The sequence below is a fragment of the Piliocolobus tephrosceles genome, chromosome 9, assembly GCF_002776525.5.
Source record: "Piliocolobus tephrosceles isolate RC106 chromosome 9, ASM277652v3, whole genome shotgun sequence".
Taxonomy (NCBI): Eukaryota; Metazoa; Chordata; class Mammalia; order Primates; family Cercopithecidae; genus Piliocolobus; species Piliocolobus tephrosceles.
Window position 1 is genome coordinate 113,654,875 of NC_045442.1, and position 27,029 is coordinate 113,681,903.

At 37.6% G+C, this 27,029-nt stretch overlaps 1 protein-coding gene across 3 annotated transcripts in view; it reads right to left on the reverse strand.

Annotated features, from left to right (window-relative positions):
* STAM (signal transducing adaptor molecule) overlaps positions 1-27,029 on the reverse strand; it is a 74,612-nt gene that overhangs the window by 35,225 nt on the left and 12,358 nt on the right. Inside the window, exon 2 of one of the 3 annotated variants that reach the window (XM_023223181.2) lies at positions 19,807-19,891. The exons of 1 other annotated variant lie outside the window; for it this stretch is intronic. In XM_023223181.2, the coding sequence (XP_023078949.1) occupies positions 19,807-19,891 (85 nt within the window). Of the gene's footprint in view, positions 1-9,540; positions 9,640-19,806; positions 19,892-27,029 lie in introns of those variants that run through there. One more of the 3 variants, XM_023223183.1, reaches the window with a different exon arrangement.

Here is a 27,029-nt window from a genome sequence, read left to right on the forward strand (position 1 = left end):
AAGCTTTTTGATGTGCTGCTGAATCCGGTTTGCCAGTATTTTATTGAGGATTTTTGCATCGATGTTCATCAGGGAGATTGGTCTAAAATTCTCTTTTTTTGTTGTGTCTCTGCCAGGCTTTGGTATCAGGATGATGTTGGCCTCATAAAATGAGTTAGGGAGGATTCCCTCTTTTTCTATCGATTGGAATAGTTTCAGAAGGAATGGTATCAGCTCCTCCTTGTACCTCTGGTAGAATTCAGCTGTGAATCCATCTGGTCCTGGGCTTTTTTTGGTGGGTAGGCTATTAATTGTTGCCTCAATTTCAGAGCCTGCTATTGGTCTATTCAGGGATTCAACTTCTTCCTGGTTTAGTCTTGGGAGAGTGTAAGACCTAATACCATATAAACCCTAGAAGAAAATCTAGGTAGTACCATTCAGGACATAGGCATGGGCAAGGACTTCATGTCGAAAACACCAAAAGCAACGGCAGCAAAAGCCAAAATTGACAAATGGGATCTCATTAAACTAAAGAGCTTCTGCACAGCAAAAGAAACTACCATCAGAGTGAACAGGCAACCTACAGAATGGGAGAAAATTTTTGCAATCTACTCATCTGACAAAGGGCTAATTTCCAGAATCTACAAAGAACTCAAACAAATATACAAGAAAAAAACAAACAACCCCATCCAAAAGTGGGCAAAGGATATGAACAGACATTTCTCAAAAGAAGACATTCATACAGCCAACAGACACATGAAAAAATGCTTATCATCACTCGCCATCAGAGAAATGCAAATCAAAACCACAATGAGATACCATCTCACACCAGTTAGAATGGCAATCATTAAAAAATCAGGAAACAACAGGTGTTGGAGAGGATGTGGAGAAATAGGAACACTTTTACACTGTTGGTGGGATTGTAAACTAGTTCAACCATTATGGAAAACAGTATGGCGATTCCTCAAGGATCTAGAACTAGATGTACCATATGACCCACCCATCCCACTACTGGGTATATACCCAAAGGATTATAAATTATTCTACTACAAAGACACATGCACACGTATGTTTATTGCGGCACTATTCACAATAGCAAAGACTTGGAATCAACCCAAATGTCCATCAGTGACAGACTGGATTAAGAAAATGTGGCACATATACACCATGGAATACTATGCAGCCATAAAAAAGGATGAGTTTGCGTCCTTTGTAGGGACATGGATGCAGCTGGAAACCATCATTCTTAGCAAACTATCACAAGAAGAGAAAACCAAACACTGCATGTTCTCACTCATAGGTGGGAACTGAACAATGAGCTCACTTGGACTCGGGAAGGGGAACATCACACACTGGGGCCTATCATGGGGAGGGGGGAGGGGGGAGGGATTGCACTGGGGAGTTATACCTGATATAAATGATGAATTGATGGGTGCTGACGAGTTGATGGGTGCAGCACACCAACATGGCACAAGTATACATATGTAACAAACCTGCACGTTATGCACATGTACCCTAGAACTTAAAGTATAATAAAAAAAATAAATAAATAAATAAAAAATAAATAAATAAAAAATAAAAAATAATAAAAAAAAAGAAACCAGGAAAAAGAGCAACTAAACCCAAAACAAGCAAAGCAGAAGGAGGGAAACAATAAAGAGAGGCAATAAATGAAACAGACAACAGAAACACAATAGAGAAAAGCCAGTGAAAACAGAAGTTTTTTTTTTTTTTTTAAGGATCAACAAAACTGAAAAACCTTTGGTTAGACTGGCCAAGAAAGAAAGGTGGCTCAATTTATTAGAATTAGAAAACAAAGAGGGAACATTACTCTCAACCTTACTGAAATAAAAAGAATTTTAAAAAACACTATGAACAACTTTATGCCACCAAATTGGATAACCCAGTTAAAATGGACAAATCCCTACAAAGACAGGAAACTACTGAAACTATGGTATGCTTAGGTGTTGAAAGAAAAAAAGAAAAAATAGAAGAAACTGACTTAAGAAGAAACAGAAAATCTGAATAGAGCTATGTAACAAGTAAAAAGACTAAATTACTGATTAAGAAAACCTCCCACAAAGAAAATCTCAGAACTAGAAAGTTTCACTGGTGAATTCTACCAAATGTTTACAAATTAACATCAACTCTTCATTTAAAAAAATACATAAATTAAACATCAAAATTAAAAGCTTTTGTGCATTAAGGGACACCATCAATAAAGAAAAGTCAACCCACAGAATGGCAGAAAATATTTCCAAATCATATACACGACAAGGGATTAACAGCCAGAATACATAACGAACTCCTACATCTCAACAACAAACAACAACCCAATTCAAAAATGGGGAAAGGACTTGAATAGACATTTCTCCAAAGAAGATACACAAATAGCCAATAAGCACATAAAAAGATGCTCAACATCACTAGTCATTAGGGAAATGCAAATCAAAACCACATTGAGACGCCACTTCACACTCACTAGGCTGGCTATGTTTTTAAGAAAGGAAAGATACCAAAGTATTGGAGGGGATGTAGTGAAATCAGAACCCTCCTACATCGCCAGTGGGAATGTAAAATGGTGTAGCTACTGTGAAAAGTGTGGTAGTTCCTCAAAAAATTAAGTATAATCACATATAATCTAGCTGGGACTCTAACCAATATCTGTACACCCATGTTCAGAGTAGTATTAATAGTATTCACAAAAGCCAAATGTCCATCAACAAAAGAATGGATAAACAAAATGTGATATACAATGGAATGGTATTCCGCCTTAAGGAAATTCTGACACACGCTATATATACAACATGGATGGACCTTGAAACCATTATGCTAAGTGAAATAAGCCAGACACAAAAGCACAAATAATTCTATGTTTCCACTTACATGAGGTACCTAGAATAGACAAATTCATAAAGATAGAACGTAGAAAAAAGTAACTAGTGGCTCGGAGGGGAAATGGAGAGCTATTATTTCAAAGGTATAGAGTTTCTACTTGGGATGATGAAAAAGTTCTGAAAGTGGATAGTGGTGTTGGTTGAATAATACTGTGAATGTACTAAATGCCAATGAATTATGCACTTAAAAATGATTTAAATGGTAAATTTTATGTTAAATATATTTTACCACAATAAAATAAATGAAGTACTAATACCAGCTACAACATAAATGAACCTCCAAAAAATTATACAACATAAGATTGGGCGCAGTGACTCACACCTATAATCCCAGCACCTTGGGAGGCCGAGGCAGGCGGGTCACCTGAGGTCAGGAGTTCAAGACCAGCCTGAACAACATGGTGAAACCTCATCTCTACTAAAAATACAAAAACTTGTCCAGGCACAGTGGCATGGTGCCTATAATCCCAGCTACTCTGGAGGCTGAGGCAGGAGAATCGCTTGAACCCGGGAGGTGGAGGTTGCAGTGAGTTGAGATTGTGCCACTGCACTCCAGGCTAGGTGACAGAGCTAGACTCTGTCTCCCCCCAAAAAAAAAAAACAGTACACCACATGAAGAAAGCTGGCCACAAAAGAATACATATTGCAGAGCTCCATTTATATGAAATGTCTGTAATAGGCAAATCCATACAGATACAAAGTAGATTAGTAGTTTCCAGGAATGAGGAGAGGTGGCAATGGGAGTGACTGCTAATGAGTACAGGTTTCTTTTTGGGATGATGATTGTTCAGTAATTAGATACTGTTGCACAAACTTATGAACACATTAAAACCCACTGAACTGCATATTCTAAAATGGTAAATTTGATGGTATGTGAAATATATATATATTTATAAAGTAAAAACATTGATCGACCAATTTGAACTCCAATGAGCCCTGGAAAGTAAAGCAATATGCTTAAGTATAATTAGTTAGCACTGTAATAAATACAAAAAATCCTTTTTAATAATTATATAGAAAAATTAGGATACAAGGTAGGATTCCTGATTTTAAGGATTCTCAACTGCCTGTGAGGCTGCTTCCACCTAAAGAGCATGAAGGGAGAAACAACACACAAAAGAAGTAATATTTATTGAATGTCTATTATGTGTCAAGCATTCGATTTTTTTATTCTAAAACTTTTTTCTTCTACTTTACTGATTTTGTAAGATATTAAAATTTTTGGATAGCAGCATCATTAGACTGAAGAAACTATGTACTTTAACACTATTATTTAGATTTGGCCTTTTTCACAGTTGGACTTATTTTAAGAGCCAGGGTCTGCGATCCCAAACTTGCAGTTGTGACTACCATGCTGACATAAAAACACAAAACAATCACTTCAAGGCATGGTAAAGGCCAGATAAAAAGAATTATTTGAATACTAAAATTAAAATCAGTAAAAAAAATCCAAAGATGATTCAGCTGAATAAATATTTTAGAAAATAATCCTGTACACTTTACCAAATTTTAAATAAAATTGATTATGTATTTTGTTTACAAATCACTTTTTTATTTTTAAGGTAAGAAACCTGTGGCTTTTGGAAAGGATGATGGGGAAAGGTGTATTGAAATGAAATTATTCCTTTTTATTTTAGACATTCCAATGTTGTTTTACCACAGCCAATTGTAAAAACCAAGGCAAAGATATCTTTGGCACCAAAATAAAATCGGTTACTGAACCATTAAAAGGACAGAGCTGCAAAGCTAGTAAGAATGCTCCTAAGTGCTGATGAGCACCTTGTTTGTGCAAACACAGCAGTATCTTTTTAGATACTAGCTTAAAAATCCCTTCAGAATTGTCTACAGAACAGAATTTACCCACTATTATGAACTATCTCATTCTGTCCTATGCATTTTTAATTCAGTTTTCAGTATGTCCACCAGATGGGTAATACTGAACATACATATATATATATATATATATATAATTATTAAATCTTACCATGCTATTAAAAGTATGGTTAAAATACTATTTTTTAAAAGCTATGGGGATTATAAGTGGATTTAATGTAAGTATACTTATGGCTATTATCCTTCCAATGACAAATGAAAGTTGATTACAAGCATGGTGTCTATGTAATTCATCCTCCACACAAGCACCCTTTTGAGAGTGAAAGGGGGTGCTCACTGGACATGACAGAGGAACAGCAGGCACAAACTACAATTGTCCAAGGCAAACTGGATGTTATGGTCACAACAGTCAAAACTGTGTTCATCCACAAAATCATCTTTTTATGAATAGATCTGGGTCATATAGTTTGTAAGAGGGTAAAGGAAAAGGGGGCAGTATTTCTATACCGATACAGCTTCCAAAGTCTTTTCCTCGAATCACAGACCAGACAGAAAACGGACTTCGCAGGAATGTACATAACCACCTACACAGCATATGTCAGCTGATGAACTGGAAGCATCAAATTGAAGTTTCATTATTTACTAGTATTACTCCAACCTGCCTCAACAAACTGCACTGTCAGATTCAAAGAAAGCAGATTTAAGATGGAGCTCCTCTCTATCACATCCTCCCTACACCCACTCCCGATCCATCATACCACTCTCAACCATTCAGTTTCTGTGTGAAGTCGTAACTACTAAAAACAAGTCAGCTCATGCCTGGAAGTAAATTAAAATTAATCAATCAATCTTCAGACCAAAATATCCAAACTGTGCTTTCTTTTGCAATAGACCTATCTAATTTCTGAAACCAAACACAAACTCTGCAGAACGTGAAGCTCTTAAGGCAAATGTGCAAAGGACAGATTTTTTTTTAATGAATTCTATCAGCAGTCACTTCTCTGATCTAACGGTAAATTAAGAAAACTTCTCATTTTTGCTCATTCATCTTGTTGGAAGTACTCAGATAATTTGATTCTACCACATACAGTACTATTTGTATATATCAGTGCTAAAGGATACCAACCCTTTCAATTAATCTAATTAGGTAAGCAAGACTTTCAGGGTGAATCACCTCCATAAAAATTAGAGTGGCAGTGGCAAAAAAAATTCAATAGGTACCAAAGAACTCTGTTCATAATACTTTCCATAACTAATGTTCATTAATTACCTTCTAGGTGACAAGTATTATGCAAGGCTTTAGGAATAAAGCAGTGAACAAGAGGAGACTGACTCTGCTTCATGAAGTTCATAGTCTAGCCTAGTGTCTTTTTCTAAAACTTAAGTGAATCCCTGTATAAGTTAAAACTGTGACATAAACATAATTGTCCAAACTTTATATAAACTACAATATCATGTTTAAAACCATCAATTACAGAAAATGTTACTATCTTTTTTTTTTTTGAGACAGTCTCACTCTGTCTCCCAGGCTGGAATGCAGTGGTACGATCTCAGTTCACTGCAACCTCCACTTCCCAGGTTCAAGCAATTCTCCCACCTCAGCCTCCCAAGTAGCTGAGATAACAGGCGGGCACTACCATACAAAGCTAATTTTTTTATTTTTAGTGGAGACAGGGTTTCACCATATTGGCCAGGCTGGTCTCGAACTCGTGACCTCAGGTGATCCACCCACCTTGACCTCCCAAAGTGCTGGAATTACAGGTGTAAGCCACCGTGCCCAGTCAGAAAATGCTATTGTCTTTAATTTGGCTTTTATGAATTTTCATAAACTAAAAGCTTTATCAGGCCATGTGTCTAAAACCAAGCCATGAAAAGGCACCATGAAAGAAAATCTTCATGACTACCTAGTCAGTTAACATTCCATATCTGTCAGCTGTTCATATTTATAAATACGCACAAATGGGTACATCTTTCAACACAGAACAGTTTTTTCCATGTCAAAAGTCATAATTAAATGTTAGATTAAAAAATGAAGTAACTTGGCCAGGCGCGGTGGCTCAAGCCTGTAATCCCAGCACTTTGGGAGGCCGAGACGGGCGGATCACGAGGTCAGGAGATCAAGACCATCCTGGCTAACACGGTGAAACCCTATCTCTACTAAAAAATACAAAACATCTAGCCGAGCGAGGTGGCAGGTGCCTGTAGTCCCAGCTACTTGGGAGGCTGAGGCAGGAGAATGGCGTAAACTCGGGAGGAGGAGCTTGCAGTGAGCCCAGATCGCGCCACTGCACTCCAGCCTGGGCGACAGAGCGAGACTCTGTCTCAAAAAAAAAAAAAAAAATGAAGTAACTCTTGTATCACATTTTGTCATTCCAGTTCTTAAGGATTGAGTGTCTCAAAGTATCAAAAGTGGAATTTATAATTTTGTTTATTAGAATTATTTTTTTCTAATGGTATATTTCATTGTTTGTTGAGTCAAAGTTCTGACTCAACACTTATGGAACTAACAGGCCTCAAGCAAATTATGTATTCCAAAGATAACTATGGTAATAATTCCCTTCCCACATGCTCTTCTACAATATGACCTTAGCATTTCCCATCAAGAGGTGACATCTAACAACCCTCCCCTTGAATCTGGACTGACTTCAGTGACTTGCTTGACCAATAAAACACAGTGGAAGTCGAGGTCAGGAGATCGAGACCATCCTGGCTAACACAGTGAAACCCCGTCTCTACTAAAACTACAAAAACTTAGCTGGGTGTGGTGGTGGGCGCCTGCAGTCCCAGCTACTCGGGAGGCTGAGGCAGGAGAATGGAGTGAATCCGGGAGGCGGAGCTTGCAGTGAGCCAAGATCACGACACTAGCAACACTCCACCTCAAAAAAAAAAAAAAGGCTGGGCGTGGTGGCTCACACCTGTAATCCCAGCACTTTGGGAGGCCGAGGCCAGCGGATGACGAGGTCAGGATATCAAGACCATCCTGGCTAACACGGTGAAACCCCATCTCTACTAAAAATACAAAAAATCAGCCGGGTGTGGTGGTGGGCACCTGTAGTCCCAGCTACTCGGGAGGCTGAGGCAGGAGAATAGCGTGAACCCGGGAGGTGGAGCTTGCAGTGAGCTGAGATCACGCCACTGCACTCCAGCCTGGGTGACAGAGCGAGACTCCGTCTCAAAAAAAAAAAAAAAAAGTGTCTACATATACATATATGTATGTGTGTATGCGTGTGTGTGTGTGTGTGTGTGTATAGTAGAAGTGACATTCTGAGACTCACAGTTTACAAGAAGCCATGTGGAGAACACTTGGGTCTCCTGGAGCACTGGCTCTTAGGATGCTCCCTCTGGGAAGCCAGCCACCATTCTGTGAGAAACTCAAGCCACAAGCAGAGGCCTTGGGTAAGAGTTTCAACTGATAGCCCAGGTGAGGTCCCAGGTAATGGCCAACCATCACTGCTCGCCATACGAAGCATCCATCCCAGTGAAGCCTTCAGATGACCCTAGTCCCAGGAACTATGTAACTACAACTTCCTGAGAGACCCCATGCAATAACTGCCCAGCTGTTAACCCACATAACTTTGAGATATAATAAACTGCTCTTTTAAGCTAAGTGTTAGGATGGTTACTACTAAGAGGTGTGTAGTAAGAGATAACTAGAACAGCCTCTAACAAAGAAAGCTGACAGCTAGTAGGTTTGAATAGTACTAAGTCGTATTATTTAGAATTGCTTGGGTCTTCTTTTAATCTTTGTTTAAAACATGACTTAAGCATAATACGTACTTAAATTCACTTCAAGTTTATAAAACCCACATTAGGTCAGGCTTACAAAATCCACCCATGAATCTCATCTCTAGATCACTTCTCAAAAGCACCCTGCTCTCTGGGACCTCCAGTCCCTCGCTAGGACTCTCCCGCCCTGCTGTTCTTAGTCAATGCTTACTCATCCTACAGATCAGAGCTTACACATCTCTTAAACTGAGGAACTTAGGCCCTTGACAGCTCCCCACATCAAGCGGTGCCTGGAATGTTAGGTACTCTACCTGCAAACTCAAATATTGAACTAAATCTGTCAGATAATAGTTGTAACACTAATAGTTAACACTTAGGGAGTGCCTGCTTTGTGTTAGATGCCGTGCTAAGAACCTTACAAGCAGACAATCTGACTCTTCACCACCATGTGATAAAGCTTTGGCATTTAACACCTCTCTTTTGTTGGGTTGGTTTGTGGGGTTTTTCTCCTTAACTATTTATCTCCCCATCAGGAGGGCTGCTGAACACAGGGCCCAGGGTTACACAGCTCATCCTTGGCATGCCACTCCTTAACCATGCCCTCTGGCACATAATAAACTCTCAACTGAAATTTGAGAAAAAAAAAACAAGAATTATTTAGCAACTGCTGTTGCTCTCTCCCATGACTGAACTTAAAACATCGTCATTGTGAATGGAGCCTAGAATTGTGCCTTCAACATGGCTGATGCTCAAAAAAAAGTCACTGAGCAAAACACAAAAAATACTACTTTTCACTACTGTACAACTAATATTTAGAATAACTCATCTTCCTTATAAAGCTCTATTTATTACCAAGTTCTGCATATCTTCCACTGAGTTCGCTAAGTGGAAAACGCACATCCTTTCATAAAATGTAGTTAATAAAACTATAATAAAACCATGATAAGGGGGAAAAACGCACAATAAATAGTGCTGGGAGAAACAGAGGATGTGAGAAAAAGAGACAGGTGGCAATACACACAAATAAAATATCTTGTAAAATACATGGTAAGAGAAAATCTGCACGTGCACTTAGAAGAGTCTACCAAAGGTTTCCATCACCTACCTGTTTAAAGGGTGGGCAAATCCTCATCTCTCTCAAAAAGCTTCTTAAAACCCCATTTTGGTATTTTAAAACTTTTTGTAAGACACATCCTCTCTTTTCCTTATCTTGAGATGGGAAAAGAAAAAGATAGGGGTCAGGGACAGGGACAAAGAACAGGGAAAGGAGAATTATCTCTCACCTTTCCCAGTTTTCCACCTAAAAATACCTACTTCTCTTATTATTTGAAAAATGACCATAACACAAATCACACTGCTGTAAGATGTCACAGAAGAGCAACATTTCTGAAGGTCAGTTTCTAAAGTCAAGGTGTAAGGCCAAATCTGTAGTTAATCCATGTTCTTTGATTAGGGATTCACCTATTGGAGAACTCATGAACCGTCTCTTAAACGTGTCCAAGATAGCCAACTTTTCCTCAATTATTAAAGCAAAACTGTTACTTTGAGCAACAGCTGAAGAAGCTGGCTTGCATATAGGACTATGTTAGATAAAATATGCATGCTCCGAGCAAGAATGGCCCTCAACACAGCAAGGTACTGCCGCTATGAGAAAAGTGGGAATTGTAATTGTGAGACAGTGCATGTAAGCTCACTAAATGAATTGGCAGGCACAAGTTTTTTGGGAAAGAAAACCTGAGGAGGCTGGAAAAGAATACAGTTAAATTCAGTAGGTTAAACATGTATATGATACAGCTCAATTCTACAGTCAGAGGATCAAGGAAAACTAAAAGCTGTTTTGCATTTCTGCAATTCTTTTCCAAAAAAAGTGAAATTTCAAATGTCTTTGAATGGCCCACAGTAAGTTTTCAACAATGTCACTCTATTATTTATAAATGTCTATCTACTTACAGGTATACTGTTGTGCAGTTATGAGAGATCTATAGCTCAATGTTAAGTGCAGTCACCAGTTAAGTGAGATTACCTGAAAAGGTATTTCCATTACTACGTAGGAGGAAGCCAAGAATATTTAAAGCTATTATTGAAAAAAGGAGTCAAGATTTGTGACATCCTATGCTGTATAAATATAAACCTTTTGAAAAGTCTCTTATTTCAAATAGTTCTATATCTCAGTTGAAAATTACTTTATAGTATCATAAAAACCATATACTAAGCAGTGACAGGAAGATTTTATACTCTTAAGGAAATTATTATCATTGAAAAGACAGTAGGGCCGGGCGCAGTGGCTCAAGCCTGTAATCCCAGCACTTTGGGAGGCCGAGACGGGCGGATCACGAGGTCAGGAGATCGAGACCATCCTGGCTAACACGGTGAAACCCCGTCTCTACTAAAAATACAAAAACTAGCTGGGCGAGGTGGCGGGCGCCTGTAGTCTCAGCTACCAGGGAGGCTGAGGCAGGAGAATGGCGTAAACCTGGGAGGCGGAGCTTGTGGTGAGCTGAGATCCAGCCACTGCACTCCAGTCCGGGCGATAGAGCAAGACTCCGCCTCAAAAAAAAAAAAAAAAAAAAAGAAAAGAAAAGACAGTAAATTTAAATTCTAATTCCTGTATATATTACTAAATTAATCAATGATTTTTAGACCAATCAACTTTTCAAAATGAGGATATCACCTCTTCATTCTCTCTCTCTCACGGCATAACAAAATAACAGGGTATTTGCCTAAAAGTATTGCAAATGTAAAAGAAAAGTGATCAAAACAAAAATTATCAATAGCAATAATAATAAACAACATAGTTAACAAATATGTTTGCATAGTTAACCTCTAATAAGCTATGAAGTCGGACTAAAAAAGTACAAGAACACTAGTGAAAGACTATCTGGCATGTTGCATCCCTGATCCCTGCTAGTTGCTACTGATCAACATCAGTAGTAAACCCCCTGTCATGGGACACCTGAAACCATCCCTAATGGAGCAATACCACCCAGGTTGAAAACTGTCACTAAACAAAAGAAGCATTGTGATACAGTAGAAAAAGGATTTGAAGCTTTGACAGACCTCATCTGTAAAAGAGGAGATGTCTAATACCTCCTTATCCGAATGTTAATACAAAACTCCTAGACTCATGCCAGGGATTGAAAGACTCTCAACAATGTTAGTTCTTGAAAGCACAAAAATGTCTCATTCTTTCTTTACTTTTACAACTGTAGCTTTCAAAGTTATTTTAGAGTGATTTAAACTTTACATCTTCATCTAAAATGCTATGAAAAAAGCTTTACTGTGGCTTACCATTCAAGGACATACGTATTTCTGGAGGAAGGAGGAGTATGTGCATGCATAGCTTTTATAGGTCTTAGTAGACCAGGACCTAGCGGGCACGTAGGAGCTAAAAGACATGGGAACTGAAATCTTTGCTGAATGAACTAAATATTTTAGAAATTAACAGATAATATAAATGCTCCTTGAACATTAAGGTTTATTTAGATGCCTTTCATAAGTGTGAAGGCATGTCACAGACGTAAGAGAATTCTAATATAAAAATACAAAAGAAATCACAACAGAAATAATGCAATCCTTATATACGAACACATTCAAAATGCAAATTTCATTTGTAACACACATTACATAAAACATAATCCACACCAACATATAAAAAGGGGCAAAATATAGAGTACAAATATCAAATTCTTCCCTTAAGCTTATTAAGTAGGCATTTCTTATGAGATAATGGAACATGAATAGAGATAAATATACACAGGGATGCTATTTGACTATTTAACAAACACGTTCACGTGAGTCCCAAAGGACTTCATTAGAAAAGGAGGTAAACTAAACTTCTACATACTGATCTAAAATATTGAGGATTAAATTCAGTATAATATTTTCAGTTTCCCAGACCATATAACACTAAGGTATATTTCAAAGAAAACACAACGTAACATAATGTATGGGGGAGAGAAGAATCACCAAAAACTTTAATATAAGATTGGTATGTCTTGATTCGTAATTTTAATCTTCAAATATAACTGCTCATACAAGCACTTAAGCACACAGCACAGTGAAGGTAGAAAAAACCATAAAATCGGAAGTAAAGAAATCTGACTTCTAATTTTGCCTCTGCTCACTCCTTTTAGACAAGTCACATTAAAATCTCAGGGCTTTAGTTTTCTCATCTGCAAAACAAGCTCAACAGTCATTAGAACTCTACAGGCCTCATTCTGTAAAATATATAGTGTTTTTAAGACTTAGTAAAATAGCAAAGTAAAATCATTGTCTAGGCAAGTAAAGACAGAAAAATTAGCTTGCATCGGATCCCATTCCCTACTGCCTAGTCAACAACTTGACTTCCGTTGTTATCCTACAAGTTCTTAGAAGGCATCAAAGTTTTCTCTACCTTGCAGCATTCAGCATTCACCTACAGGCTATTCTTCTTTCTGGGTTGCAGTGCTTTGAACTCTTTGTCTCTTCTCAACATTAAAATTATAGCATAAATGCAATCCCTTCATACCAGTCTACCCTTTTGTTTTCCATTAAAGGACTCTGGTTACTAACTTCTTAACTATTGACTATCATCTGTTTATCTGTTTATTTCACATCTTCCACCATTAGAATATCAGCACCACTGATGGCAAAGGCTATGCCTGCTTTATTCACCCCCTGTATAGCCAAAGCATGATACTTGGTATTCAGTGTTTGACAAATAAAAGAAAAAATGACTAATGCAAAGAAAAGGAAATGAATTAAACAATTTCTGCCACGTTACAAAACTGAACAAAACATGGAAATCGAGATCATGTTTTAAAAAAAAATTCTGTGGGCTGGAAGAGGTGGTTCACGCCTGTAATCCCAGGACTTTGGGAGGCCGAGGTGTGTAGATCACAAGGTCAGGTGTTCAAGACCAGCCTGGCCAATACATTGAAACCCCATGTCTACTAAAAATACAAAACAGCCAGGCATCGTGGTGTGCATCTGTAATCCCAGCTACTTAGGAGGCTGGAGCAGAAGAATCGCTTGAACTCAGGAGGCAGAAGTTGCAGTGAGCCGAGATCGTGCCATTGCACCCCAGCCTAGGCAACAAGAGTGAAACTCTGTCTCAAAAAAATAAAAAGATTATTTAATTCTGCTGGAACCCTTCCCCTATTTTAAGTTATACAAAAGAATCCTAAATATGAATTACATTTCTCACTTGAAAGCTGGGAGAAGCTACAGTACCTAGAACTGCTGTGATGATCACACAAAGTATTCATAAGGCACTTTAACAGGGTCTGGCAAATAATAAATAGTCAATACATGGTGACTATTCTTAAAAGAGCATTTAAAAGACTTTGAAGACTAAGTCCTGTAAAATGAGGATATGATTATAGGAAGAAAAAAAAGACTTGAAAGAAGTCTGTTTCTCTACTGATGCTGCCCTTTCAACTCTAGGATATCCGGGTCAGAGATTATTTTTCCCTTACAAAAATCAGGAAATATTATTTCACCTACCTACTAAAGGTCAGAAACAGTCACAGTCCAGTCCAGGACAAAACAATACAAAGCCAAGGAAAACCATTTTTAACAAACTCCTTCCCAAAGGCTTACACTTGTATTTTTCACAAAATACCAGTAATGACTATCATATGATCTTTCTCATTCTGTTAGAATAAATTTAGTACCAAAATATACCCGGTAGTCAGGTAAAGAAAAAGTTACATGATGTTTTCCACCTTCAATCAACTATATCTTTGGCTAAAGCTAAGAAAAGACAATTAACATATAAAATAATAGCAAAAATTAATCTAGAGGTCAATTACAGAACTTTAATTTTAACTTGTTATTGCAGATAATCAGTATCTTTCCTCACATCTATGTTTACATATGATAATATAAACAAATCAGTCAACACTAACACAGAAAAATTATTTATGTGAAAACATGTTAAAGAAAACTGCTATTATCATTGTGAAAGTTCTCTTGATTTCTAAACAAATGAAGGCTGTTCAGCCCATCATATGATCTAATTGGCTGGGCATTCTTCACTAGTTACTCATACACTGGAAATTGCACACTGAAAATCATGTGAATATCTTGAGATGTCAGAAAAAAATTTTAGAATGTTTGTTAAAGTTTTAGGTTTGGCATAATCAAGTACTTCAAGCTTAAAAAAAAAAAAACAAAACTACAACCTGAATGAAGTAAACAGGGATTACATCTAGTAGGTTTTCTAAAATTGAGATAATTACTAAAAATTATTAATTTTTATTCAGTAATTATGTGTATGTATTATTCTACATGCCACTAACCAAAAATTAATGTTAAACTACAAAATAATTTCTAAATTTGTCCAATACTAATAGACTCAAAAAAATACATTTCTAAGACTGACAGGATACAATAAGCAGTCAATAAGTGATAATAAGTAATTAATAAATGCAGAAGAGTATATACAATATGCTTATTACATGTAAATGGGGGGAAATGTATTCACATTTGTGTAAAAGAATAATGGAAAGATACAAAATATACAGAAGTGGTAGCCTATAGAAGATAGGAGCAGCAAAACAGGGAGAGGAATTAGACCTGTCACAATGTCCACCTTTTTAAACTGTTTTAATATTTGAGCCATGTGAATATATACCTATTTTTAAAAGAATACTTTATATAAGCATGTGTATCTCTTTAAATCAACAAACATAAACACATACACATATGTATATGTGTAGTTTAAAGAACAGAAAATGGGTTTGTCTGGATTTCTTTTTAAGAGAAGGAATTAAGAAAAAATTTTCACAACACCACTGAGAGCCATGTTTCCGGGTCACAGTTCTGACTAAATGAAACTTCACAATAATAGCTCTCTTCTCCCCCTTTAAAACCTAAGAATATTTTTCAAACTACCATAATTCTAAGACAGATGACTTTTTAAAAAGAAGCCAAAAGAGAAAAACAAAGGTTAAATATGAACTATTTCATTTTATTTATCCTCTAAATAATTCTACATATATTACTAGCTACAAATCATTTTGATTTAAAAAATACAGTATTACTGAAAGTGAAATCCTCCTCCTAAAGTCCTCCTACCATCTCTGAATCTGTCCTCTTAAAAAGATCGCTGCATTTTATAAAATTTCAGGCTAGCACCAAATGGAAATAATAATTATTTTTCTAAACCTAGATTGTTGCCTGATACACAAATCACTTCTGAACTGCATTCCAATCTACAACATCCCTCTACTTCAAAAGACTCTATGAATTTGTCTCTGGAAAACTCATGTCCCCTTTTCCCTCTCATCCCACTTACACGTTTTAGTCTTCTCTAAAGCACATCAGGTATTTAGAATACCTCAATGGCAGCCTACAATACTGTTCAACACTCTTATGCTACCATCAGCAACCCATATCCAATCACAGGTTCCTACAAAACATAAACCAGATTTCTATAAGTTGTCCATATATACTAATTATAAAATGATTTAAAATACTAAGGACAAATTACAAATGTTTCAGAGGAGCTGGAGGAAAGGGGAATGAGTTGGTGTTTAATGGGCACAGGGTTTCAGTTTGGGATGATGGATAAGTTCTGGAGACAGACAGTGGGCACGTGAGTGTACTTAATGCTACTAAAGTGAACACTTTAAAATAGTTAATTTTATTATATATATATTTTACCACAAAAATAAAAACAAATGACATTTTAGGAAGGACACAATAAGTATCCCACAGTTTAGTGCTCACCTGAAAGAAACCTAACAATTTGCTATTACTAAGTTGACCTGTGAATATATAACCCAATTCTGTATATGCATTAGGCATGTAGACACAGTGCATAGGACTCATAGTAATTTTAGAAGTACATGAAAATGTTTTAATTTCTTTTAAAATAAGAAGAAAAAAGTGAACTTTTGCTTAAAAGAAAATGTTTTAATATATAATACTAATAAATTTTTCCTTAAAACAATGTAAAACAGTTGTAATTTTTTTAATAGAAAGAGGGGCCCAAGAAGTCAAAAGTGCCTATGGCCCATGAATGTCCTTAATATGACCCTTATGTTTACCATTTCCTAATACAAGATTATCAAGGGAGAACAAGAAACAGAAAACACAACTGGAGATGTATGTTAAACAGTATTATTGAAAGAAACCACATACAGGAGCAATTACTGAAGGCCTGACACTTTTTAAAACCTCAGTAATACTAGAATAGTATCTCAATTATTGCTTAATCCTTTTCAAACTCTTTATTAACAAGAGCTATATAATAAGATATCCCATTTATGCACACAATAAATGCTTGAAGATTAACTTAGTGGGGATTTAAAAGAACCAGAAAGCAATAACTATTAAAGGAGTCAAAACTAAGTGAGTAAGTGGAAAGAAAAAATGAGGGAAGGAAGAAGAAAAGGAAAAAACACTGACTAAAAGAACAAACAGAGCCACCTTTATTACCGAATTCACTGAAGTTGAAAATATTTCCGAAGTAAATTAATAGACTTAGTATAATGTCAATTAAAATCCCCAACTGACAATTCAAATATTAAGGAATATACCAAGAGAAAGTATGCAGTTTAAAAATAAATTTGAAAAACTAAAAAAAAAGAGCATGTATCTAAACTTATTGATACTGGATAAAAACAAAAAGGCAAAAAATATTTTTAAAGCTATAAATTAGCAAATTTCAAATATAAAAGGAAATAAAACAGGGAAAAGAATAACTAATAAACATTTCTGGCATAATAATGTTAACATGAAGGAAAACAAATTGATCTCTACAGCTTTGTGCTACATCATACAGAATTTCAGATGCATTACAAATTGATTTTTTAACTGGAAAAACATGGAATCTTTATAGTTATAAAAGGGGGTTTGCCTCTTGACAAACAACTTCAAGCAATTGACCCAACTATTACAGAAAGCATCTACAAAATGAAAAGCACCAAAGTAAAGATAAAAAGGAAACCAAGAGAGTGAAGAGCAACAGGAGGGACTTTGCAGTTATAAAGATAGACAACATTTTTATCTCCAAAATCCACACGAAGCGGTCTAGCTTGGTATCCAGTCTTCAACAGAAACTGTCACAAAATATGACTTCAATCAAAAGCGCGCAGAGTTGCACTCATTCAGCCGTGTGCCAGATACTGTTATAAACGCTTGATAAAACTAATCTCACAGTCACAACAACTCCCCTATGAAGATAATACTATTATTATTATCAGGTGGCAAACTGGAAAAGAAAGGCCCAGAAAGATAAGTTACTTACCCAGCATGACACAGCTAAACGGCTAGAGCCAGGATTTGAACCCCGGCAATCTCCCTCCAGAGTACATGATCTCCACCACTAAGCTACTGGCTTCTTTACCATGTGCAACAAAAGTTCATGGACCATTCACTCTACAAATCTACTAGGTGTATATCTAAGAAACTTAAGTTCATTAGATATAAGTTACTAAAATGCAGGAAAAAACACAAGTAAGAATAGTTTTGATAGAGTGCTTTCAGGATTCGGAGGATCATATCATTGTCAGTAAAGGGGATAAGGAAAGGCTTTGTGGAAGAAGTGATATCTACATTAGGTCTGAAAGGATATGAGACACACAGACGGGAAATTAAAGAGGAAAACATTCCATCCTCAAGAAACAAAAGGACCAAAAGCATCAAACTAAAGTAGAAAAAAAGCACTGGAACTCAAATAGTTGAGCTGAAATGAATGTTATACAGGAGGGAAAAAAATGAAAATGAATGATTCAGAAACTAAGGAGTTTAAACTGAACTCAGTATGGAAGGTAGGAGAGTAACATGAACACAGTTGTTATATGGCAACTGGATATAAGAATTAGAAAAGAGATGGAAACGGAAAGAAATGCCAGTGGGTTAATTCGCTAGCCTAGGCAAGGTAAGGAATGTCCAAAGTTAAGTAGGGCAAATAAAAATGGAGAAAAGGGAACATGATATGTAACATACAGCAGTTAAAAATTTTCAATTAATGAACCAGACCAGAATATACTACAACGTAAATACAACAAAGGGGATGAATGGGACTACATTTGGGAGATTCTTTGGGAACCTCATAGTGCGAGGACATTAGGGGCCAAAAAAAGCTAGAGTGGACAGTAGACAGCCCCTGAAGAAAACTGCCTCCGCACCATTTGGCCATGCTCAAAAACTTGATTAAGGAGACTTTAAAACGTCAACATTTTGAGAGAGATTATGAAGGTAGATGGATAGAAATAAGTAATAAATGTGGAGGTGACTCAAGTTTTCAGTGCAATGAAAGAATCATCTTGTCATTAATAGAAATGGAAAAACTGAAGGAAAGTAGGTTTAAGGCAAAAAGAGACAGGAGTTCTGGTTTTTAGATGGTGAGATGACGGCTTATATAGAACGATGTCCACAAATAATGCAGTGTCCACAAGGCAAGTGCTTGAGTAAGAAGAGCTGAAAATACAGATGCCATCTACATAAAGACAGCTGGAAGTTGTGAGAACAAAAGAAAAAAATCTTAAAAATAAAAAATGAATCAGGGAAAGTTTTAGGAACATCTCTATTTAGGGGTGAAGGAAGAAGAGGCAAAGAAGACACTAGCAAAGGCTTAATATTACCACTGCAGATATCAAGTATATAATGCAGCAGTGAGTGCTTCCTAATCTTTTTCACATGAAAGCGCACAAATAAGATAACACAATTTGTGTGGCACAAAGCAGTAAATGAAACTGCTAAAGGTTAAATGCTGTTAGCCCAGGAGCTGAAGAAATCACCCATATCCACACCAAGTAATCCAATTATTGTACTGTTTGGAAAGCTAATATATGCCAAAAAGTTTAAGATTCGATTCCCCTAATCTTTCAACAGAAAGAAAAAATTTCTTTTCAATTCCACCTAACTGATTCATTAGTTGGAATGTTGCAAATCTGACAAAGGAGAAAAGAACTCAGAAATAACCATGAAACTTGGTAACTGAGAAATCACTAATAACTCTAAAATCAGTGGAAAACACAAGACTGCAAAAGAAAATAAGAAGGAGGGTGATTAAAGTATCAACTTTTTACCAGTCATGTTACCCTAACTGGTTAAAAGGTATATAACCTAAATGGGATGAGTCTTCAAATCTTTCTAATAAAAACACTCTCTTTTTAAACAAAATTTAATGGTAATATACTTTACCTCCTGATCTTTCTTTTTTAAGAGACGGGGGTCTCACTATGTTGCCCAGACTGGAGTACATTGGCTGTTCATGCATGTAATCATCACACACAGCAGCCTCCAACTGCTGAGCTCCAGCGATCCTCCCACCTCATCCTACCAAGGCGCTGGGCCTACAGGTGCAAGCCACTGCACCTGGCCCTTTGTGTTTTTTAAAAAGGAAGAATAAAAATCCTTTGAAATGCTAAATACTCACCCAGTGCGAGACTGACCAACTTTATCACAGATATCCAAAATGAGGCCCCAGTCCTCAGCAGTATTCATCTCGCTGGTTGCTTTCTCTGTAGATTGTAAAGGGGATTGCAGAAACATTATTTTTAAAATATTTAAAATATATATAATCACATTTAAATCACAAAACTATAATATAATCAAGTCTTAACAACAAATCAGAATAGTTGCCAGCATTCTAGTTATTTTCATGGCCATCTTGAAAAGACGTACCCTCATTATCTCTTGCAATTATTTTCCCTATTCACAATGCAGTTGCTTCTTAGTATAAAATATAACGCATTGATTTTTCTTCATAAAAAAAATTATATATAGGTCTACCACCATCTGCAAATAGACTAAAATAAGAAATATTATTTTCATGAACGAAAGCTTATTTACTTGCTAGTAAATCTGTATAAAAATGTTTCAGGTAACCAGGCACAGTGGCTCACGCCTATAATCCCAGCACTTTGGGAGGCCCCGGCGGGTGGATCACCTGAGATCAGGAGTTCAAGACCAGCCTGATCAACATGGAGAAACCTTGTCTCTACTAAAAACACTAAATTAGCCCGCTGTGGTGGCACATGCCTGTTATCCCAGCTACTCGGGAGGCTGACAACCGCTTGAATCCGGGAGGCAGAGGCTGTGGTGAGCTGAGGTCGTGCCATTACCCTCCAGCCTGGGCAACAGAGCAAGATTTTGTCTCAAAAAAAAAAAAAAGTTTCAGGTAATTAAGTTAATTATTTAGCTAGTTTTGTTGATGTATTTTTTTGATAATATGGAGAGGGGACTGAAGGAAAGAAAACCAAGTTTTGACTGAATGTATTTCCTTAAATAAAAATTTATTTAAGTGTTCAGAGAAAATAATTGCTTGTTATTTATCCTAAGAAATTATTCTTCGCCGGCCGGGTGCGTGGCTCACGCCTGTAATCCCAGCACTTTGGGAGGCCGAGGAAGGTGGATCACTAGGTCAGGAGATCGAGACCACCCTGGCTAACATGGTGAAACCCCCGTCTCTACTAAAAATACAAAAAAATTAGCCAGGCATGGTGGCGGGCACCTGTAGTCCCAGCTGCTGGGGAGGCTGAGGCAGGAGAATGGGGTGAACCTGGGAGGCGGAGCTTGCAGTGAGCCGAGATTGCACCACTGCACTCCAGCCTGGGTGACAGAGCAAGACTCTGTCTCAAAAAAAAAAAAAAAAAAAAGAAATTATTCTTCAAAAGTGAAGAGGAAATAAACACTTTCTCAAACAAAAATTGAGGGAATCTACTGCAAGTACACCTGCCTTGCAAGCAATGTTAGAAGAACTTCTTCACAAAGAAGAAAAATGATTTAAGTCAGAAACTTGGATCTACATAAAGAAAAAAACAGCATTAGAGGCTGGGCAGGGTGGCTCATGCCTGTAATCCCAGCATTTTGGGAGGTCAAGGTGGGAGGATCACTTGAGGATGGGAATTGGAGACCAGTCTGGGCAGCAGAGCAGGACCTCATCTTTAAAAAAATAATTAGCTGGGCCTGGTGGCATGCACCTGTATTCCCAGCTACTGAGGAGGCTGAAGTGGGAGATTACTTGTGCCCAGGAGGTTGAGCCTGAAGTTAGCTATGATCGTACCACTGCACTCCAGCTAGGCGACAGAGCAAGATCCTATCTCTTTCTAAAAAAAAAAGAGGAAGAGAATAGAGATGGAATACCTGAAGGTAAGAATAATAACTTTTATTTTTATTTTTCTTCTTAATCTAACAGAAAATAGTTTATTCAAAGTAACAGCAACAATGTATTCATTACCTATGATTTTATAAATATTCTGATATTCTTATGTATGCTTCCATGTAAGTAGAATGAATGAATGCTTACTTCATTCATTTCATTCATTCTACTTACATGGAAGGAAGTAGAATGGGAGGAATTCATAATACTTTTATTTATTATAAGGTACTTGCATTACGCATGAAGTACTACAGTGTTATCTGAAAGCAGACTTGGATTAGTTGTGAATGTATATTGAAAACTCCTGGGCAATTACTAAAAAAACAAAAAAGTTTTTCAAAAAAGTCCCAGCTACTCAGGAAGCTGAGGCAGGAGAATGGCGTGAAACCGGGAGGCGGAGCTTGCAGTGAGCCAAGATAGCGCCACTGCACTCCAGCCTGGGCACCAGAGCGAGACTCCGTCTCAGAAAAAAAAAAAAAAAGTATAACTGATATGCCAAGGAGATAAAATGGAATCATGTAAACTGCTTAATTAAAATCACAAAAGCCAAAAGTCAAAAAGAGTGAAATAGAAAATGGGAACAAAGAACATGGGCTATGAATAGAAAATAGTAACAAATATGGTAGATATTAACACAACTATATTAACAGTCACTTTACATGTCAATGGTCTACACACTATACCAATTAAAAGACAGAAATTGTCAGAGTGAATCAAAAACAACACACAACTATATGTTGTGTATTAGAAACTGACTTTAGACATAAAAACACAGAGATTGAAAGTAAAAGGATGAGGACAGGCACAGTGGCTTTCGCCTGTAATCCCAACACTTTGGGAGGCCGACGTGGACAGATAGATCACTTGAGCCCGGGGTCCAAGACCAGTCTGGGCAACATGACAAAACCTCTTCTCTACAAAAAAATAGAAATTAGTTGAGCATACTCAGGAGGCTGAGATGGGAGGATCACTCAAACCCGGGAGGTGGAGGGTGCAGTGAGCCAAGATTGCACCACTGCACTCCAGGCTGGGTGACAGAGTGAGACCCTGTCTGGAAAAAAAAAAAAAAAAATGTAAAAAGATGGAGAAAGATACATTACGCTAAAACTAGTAAAAAGAAAAAGCTATATTATTTTCAGATAGATTAGACTTCAGAGCAATTAAAGTTATCAGAGATAAAGAGGAACACTACATAGGGTTCAATTCTCCAGAAAAACAAAACAATCTTTAACGAGTATATGCCTATCAAAAGAATGCCAAAATACATGCAGCAAAAACGGATACAGCTGCGAGGAGAAACAGAGAAGCCATTATTCCATATGGACACTTCAACATCCCTCCATCAGGAAAGAACAGGTCAGGCTGGGCGTGGTGGCTCATTCCTGTAATCCCAGCACTTTCAGAAGCCAAGGTGGGCGGATCACGAGGTCAGGAATTCAAGACCAGCCTGGCCAATATGGTGAAACCTCATCTCTACTAAAAATACAAAAATTAGCCAGGTGTGGTGACAAGGCTGAGGCAGAAGAATTGCTTGAACCCGGGAGGCGGAGGTTGCAGCGAGCCGAGATCGTGCCACTGCACTCCAGCCTAGCGGTCAGAGTGAGACTCCGTCTCAAAAAAAAAAAAGAAGAAATGGACAGGTCAGGCAGGCAGAAAATCAGAAAGGACACAGTTGAACTCAACAACGCCATTAACCAACTGTATATCATTGACAATGGACATCTATGGACTACTTCATCCAAAAACAACAGAATACACATTATTCTCAAGCTCACATGCAGCATTCACCAAGACAGAGCACCTTTTGGGCCATAAAACAAACCACGACAAAAATCTAAAAAAAACAGAAATCACATAGTGATTACAATGGAATAAACCAGAAATCAGTAACAGAAAGACAGCTGGAAAACACCAAAGTATATGGAGATTAACATACTTCTAAACGAGAGTCAAAAAAAAAAAACAACCCGGCCGGGCGTGGTGGCTCAAGCCTATAATCCTAGCACTTTGGGAGGCCGAGACGGGCAGATCACGAGGTCAGAAGATCGAGACCATCCTGGCTAACACGGTGAAACCCCGTCTCTACTAAAAAATACAAAAAAACTAGCCGGGCGAGGTGGCGGGCGCCTGTAGTCCCAGCTGTTCGGGAGGCTGAGGCGGGAGAATGGCATAAACCCGGGAGGCGGAGCTTGCAGTGACCTGAGATCCAGCCACTGCACTCCAGCCTGGGCGACAGAGCCAGACTCCGTCTCAAAAAAAAAAAAAAAACTTAAAAGAAATTTTAAAATATTTTGAACTAAATGAAAATACAACTTCTCAAAATTTGTGGGATGCAACAAAAAAATCTTAAAAGAAATTTTAAAATATTTTAAACTAAATGAAAATACAACTTCTCAAAATTTGTGAGATGCAACAAAAGCAGTGGTTAGAGGGAAATTTATAGCATTGAATACACATTTTTAAAAAGAATCAAGATCTAAAATAAATAATCTAAGCTTCTACCTTAGGAAACTAGAAGAGCAAATTAAATCCAAACTAAGCAAGCAAAAGAAAGCAAACAACAAAAATTAGAGCAGAAACCAATGAAACTGAACATAAGACCAATACAGAAAATCAGCACAACCAAAAGCTGGTTATTTTAAAAGATCAATAAAACCGACATGCTGCTAGCCAAGCTAAACTAAGGGGGAAAAAAAGAAAACACCAATTACTAACATCAGAAATGAAAGAAGGTAGCAAACTATCACAAGAAGAGAAAACCAAACACCGCATGTTCTCACTCATAGGTGGGAACTGAACAATGAGCTCACTTGGACTTGGGAAGGGGAACATCACACAATGGGGCCTATCATGGGGGCGGGGGGAGGGATTGCATTGGGGAGTTATACCTGATATAAATGATGAATTGATGGGTGCTGACGAGTTGATGGGTGCAGCACACCAACATGGCACATGTATACATATGTAACAAACCTGCACGTTATGCACATGTACCCTAGAACTTAAAGTATAATAAAATATAATAAAATATAAAAAAATAAATAAAAAAATAAAAACACCTCAAAGCTTTAAAAAAAAAAAAAAGAAATGAAAGAAGGGACATCACTACAGATCCCATGGACATTGAAAAGAAAATGAAGGAATATTATGAACAACTCTATGCCCACAAAATTGATAACCTAGATGAAATGGACCAATTCCTTGAAAGACATAATCTGCCGAAATACATACAAGAAATAGACAATCTAAATTAATAATCTTCTAAAACAGAAAGCACAGGCCCAGATGGGTTCACTGGTGAATTTTACCAAACATTTAAGGAAAAAATTATACTAATTCTGTGTAATCTCTTGCAGTATATAGAAGCAGAGGGGATACTTCCTAACTCATTCTATGAGGCCAGCATTACTCTAATACTAAAACCAGACAAAAATATTACAAGAAAACTATAGGTCAATATCTCTCACGAACATAAATGCAAAAATCCCCAACAAAATGTTACAGGTAGTAAGACAGGTATGAGCAGGGCAGGAGAGGGTTCTCACCCACTAGGAATGTTGGGTGATTCAGCAATTATCACATTGCCTCTCTAAAAGTGATAAATTGGCAGCCTGCACCAGGGAGAAACAAGCTCCTAACAGTCCACAATTGTTAACATTAAAGTGTTAATTGAATGCAGGCACCAAGAAGAAACAAAAAAAGGGGCTTAAAAAAATCCCAGGTATTGGGTGAGTGAGCCCAGGCATGTGCATTAAGAGACAAAATGGCAGTATATGACATTCCCAGGGCACTCCACAGGAAAAAGGAAGAAAGCCACCGATGGGCATGCATCCAACTTTCTAAACACACGGTGCATGCTCACCTCCCAGGTATAAGGAGGGCACTGTGCATGTGGGCCGCCCACCCTAAGGGAAGAATCATAGGAAAGGGGCCAACCTATGGAGTCCTGGGATCAAGGTTCAACACCGCACTCATTCTTCAAATCGCCCACTCGGATCTCTTCCAAGTGCACTTTCCTTTCTTTCCTGCTGTAAAGCTTCTTAACAAACTTCCACACCTGCTCTGAAACTTGCCTCAATCTCTTTTTCTGCCTTATGCCCCTCAGTTGAATTCTTTCTACTGAGGAGGCAAGAATAGAGATTGCTGCAGACCCATACAGACGCACTGCCAATAACTCGGACACCTTCCACCGGTAACAAAAAATATCAGCAAACTTAATCCAACAATGTATACGAAGAATTATATATGCCATGACCAGTTAAGATTCATCCCCGGTATGCAAGGCTGATTCAACATTTGGAACCATTACCCTCCAAGAAATCAGAAGACTCTTTTCTGGGGGCTCTATGTCAGCCCAAGACGAAAGATCTAAAGACAGTAATATTGCAGGGGGAGGATTGGAGAGGCAGAATTCCATAGCCAACGGCCCACCAGACCAACCTACAGTGAAGTTAAAAGTCAGTGAGACCTAACCACATGATGATAACTTCCTATGTGCTTTTCATTTCTCCAGTATTAGCCATGGGCAAACAAGCAAGCTATTTGGAACTATCTTTTTTTTTTTTTTTTTTTGAGACAGAGTCTCTCGCTCTGCCATCCAGGCTGGAGTGCAGTGGTGTGATCTTGGCTCACTGCAACCTCCACCTCCCGGGTTCAAGCGTTTCTCCTGCCTCAACCTCCCAAGTAGCTGGGGCTACAGGTGAGTGCCACAACGCCCAGCTAATTTTTTTGTATTTTTGGTAGAGACGGGGTTTCACCATGTTAGCCAGGATGGTCTCGATCTCCTGACCTGGTGATCCACCCACGTCGGCCTCCCAAAGTGCTGGGATTACAGGCGTGAGGGAACTATCTTTTAATGTGGAAGATAAAGAAAAAGACCAAAAAAAGAAAAAGAAAAAAACAACTTAAGAGAAAAAGAATATAAGTAGGAGAAAAAATACTTTAAAAAGTCATTATATTCCAAAACAACAGCTGTACAGAAGCAGAGGGTAACCAGTCTTGACTGGAACACTGCAATTCAAAGAGCAGATATGCTGAAAGATAACATCACCAAGATCCTCAACAGCAGTCTCTATTTTTTAAACAGAGATGGGTTGGGGGGAGGGTGGAAATGACTCATACCAAGATTTTTATCTGTAATGGTTGCTCTTGACCATGTGATAATGAAATTCTTGCTTCCATACGCTCCCCTATGCCCTGCTGCCTAGATCAACAGAGTACACTTATTTCCTCATTTTGACCTACTACTGAGAGCGGAAGGTAGGTCATGTGAGTTTAAATGCAGAAAATAGAAAGCAGTCAACTCTGACCAAATATTTTACAGGTATATAATACCTGCTATATATCACAGCATCACCTGCTAGTTAGTTACGACCACTGGAGAACTAAAATAAGCATCTAGTAAAGACCAAGTGGATAATAACCAATGGGTTATTAGCTACCTACCTAGCTACCCTAAAATCTTCTAACATAGAAGATAGCAAAAGCAGATTATTCAC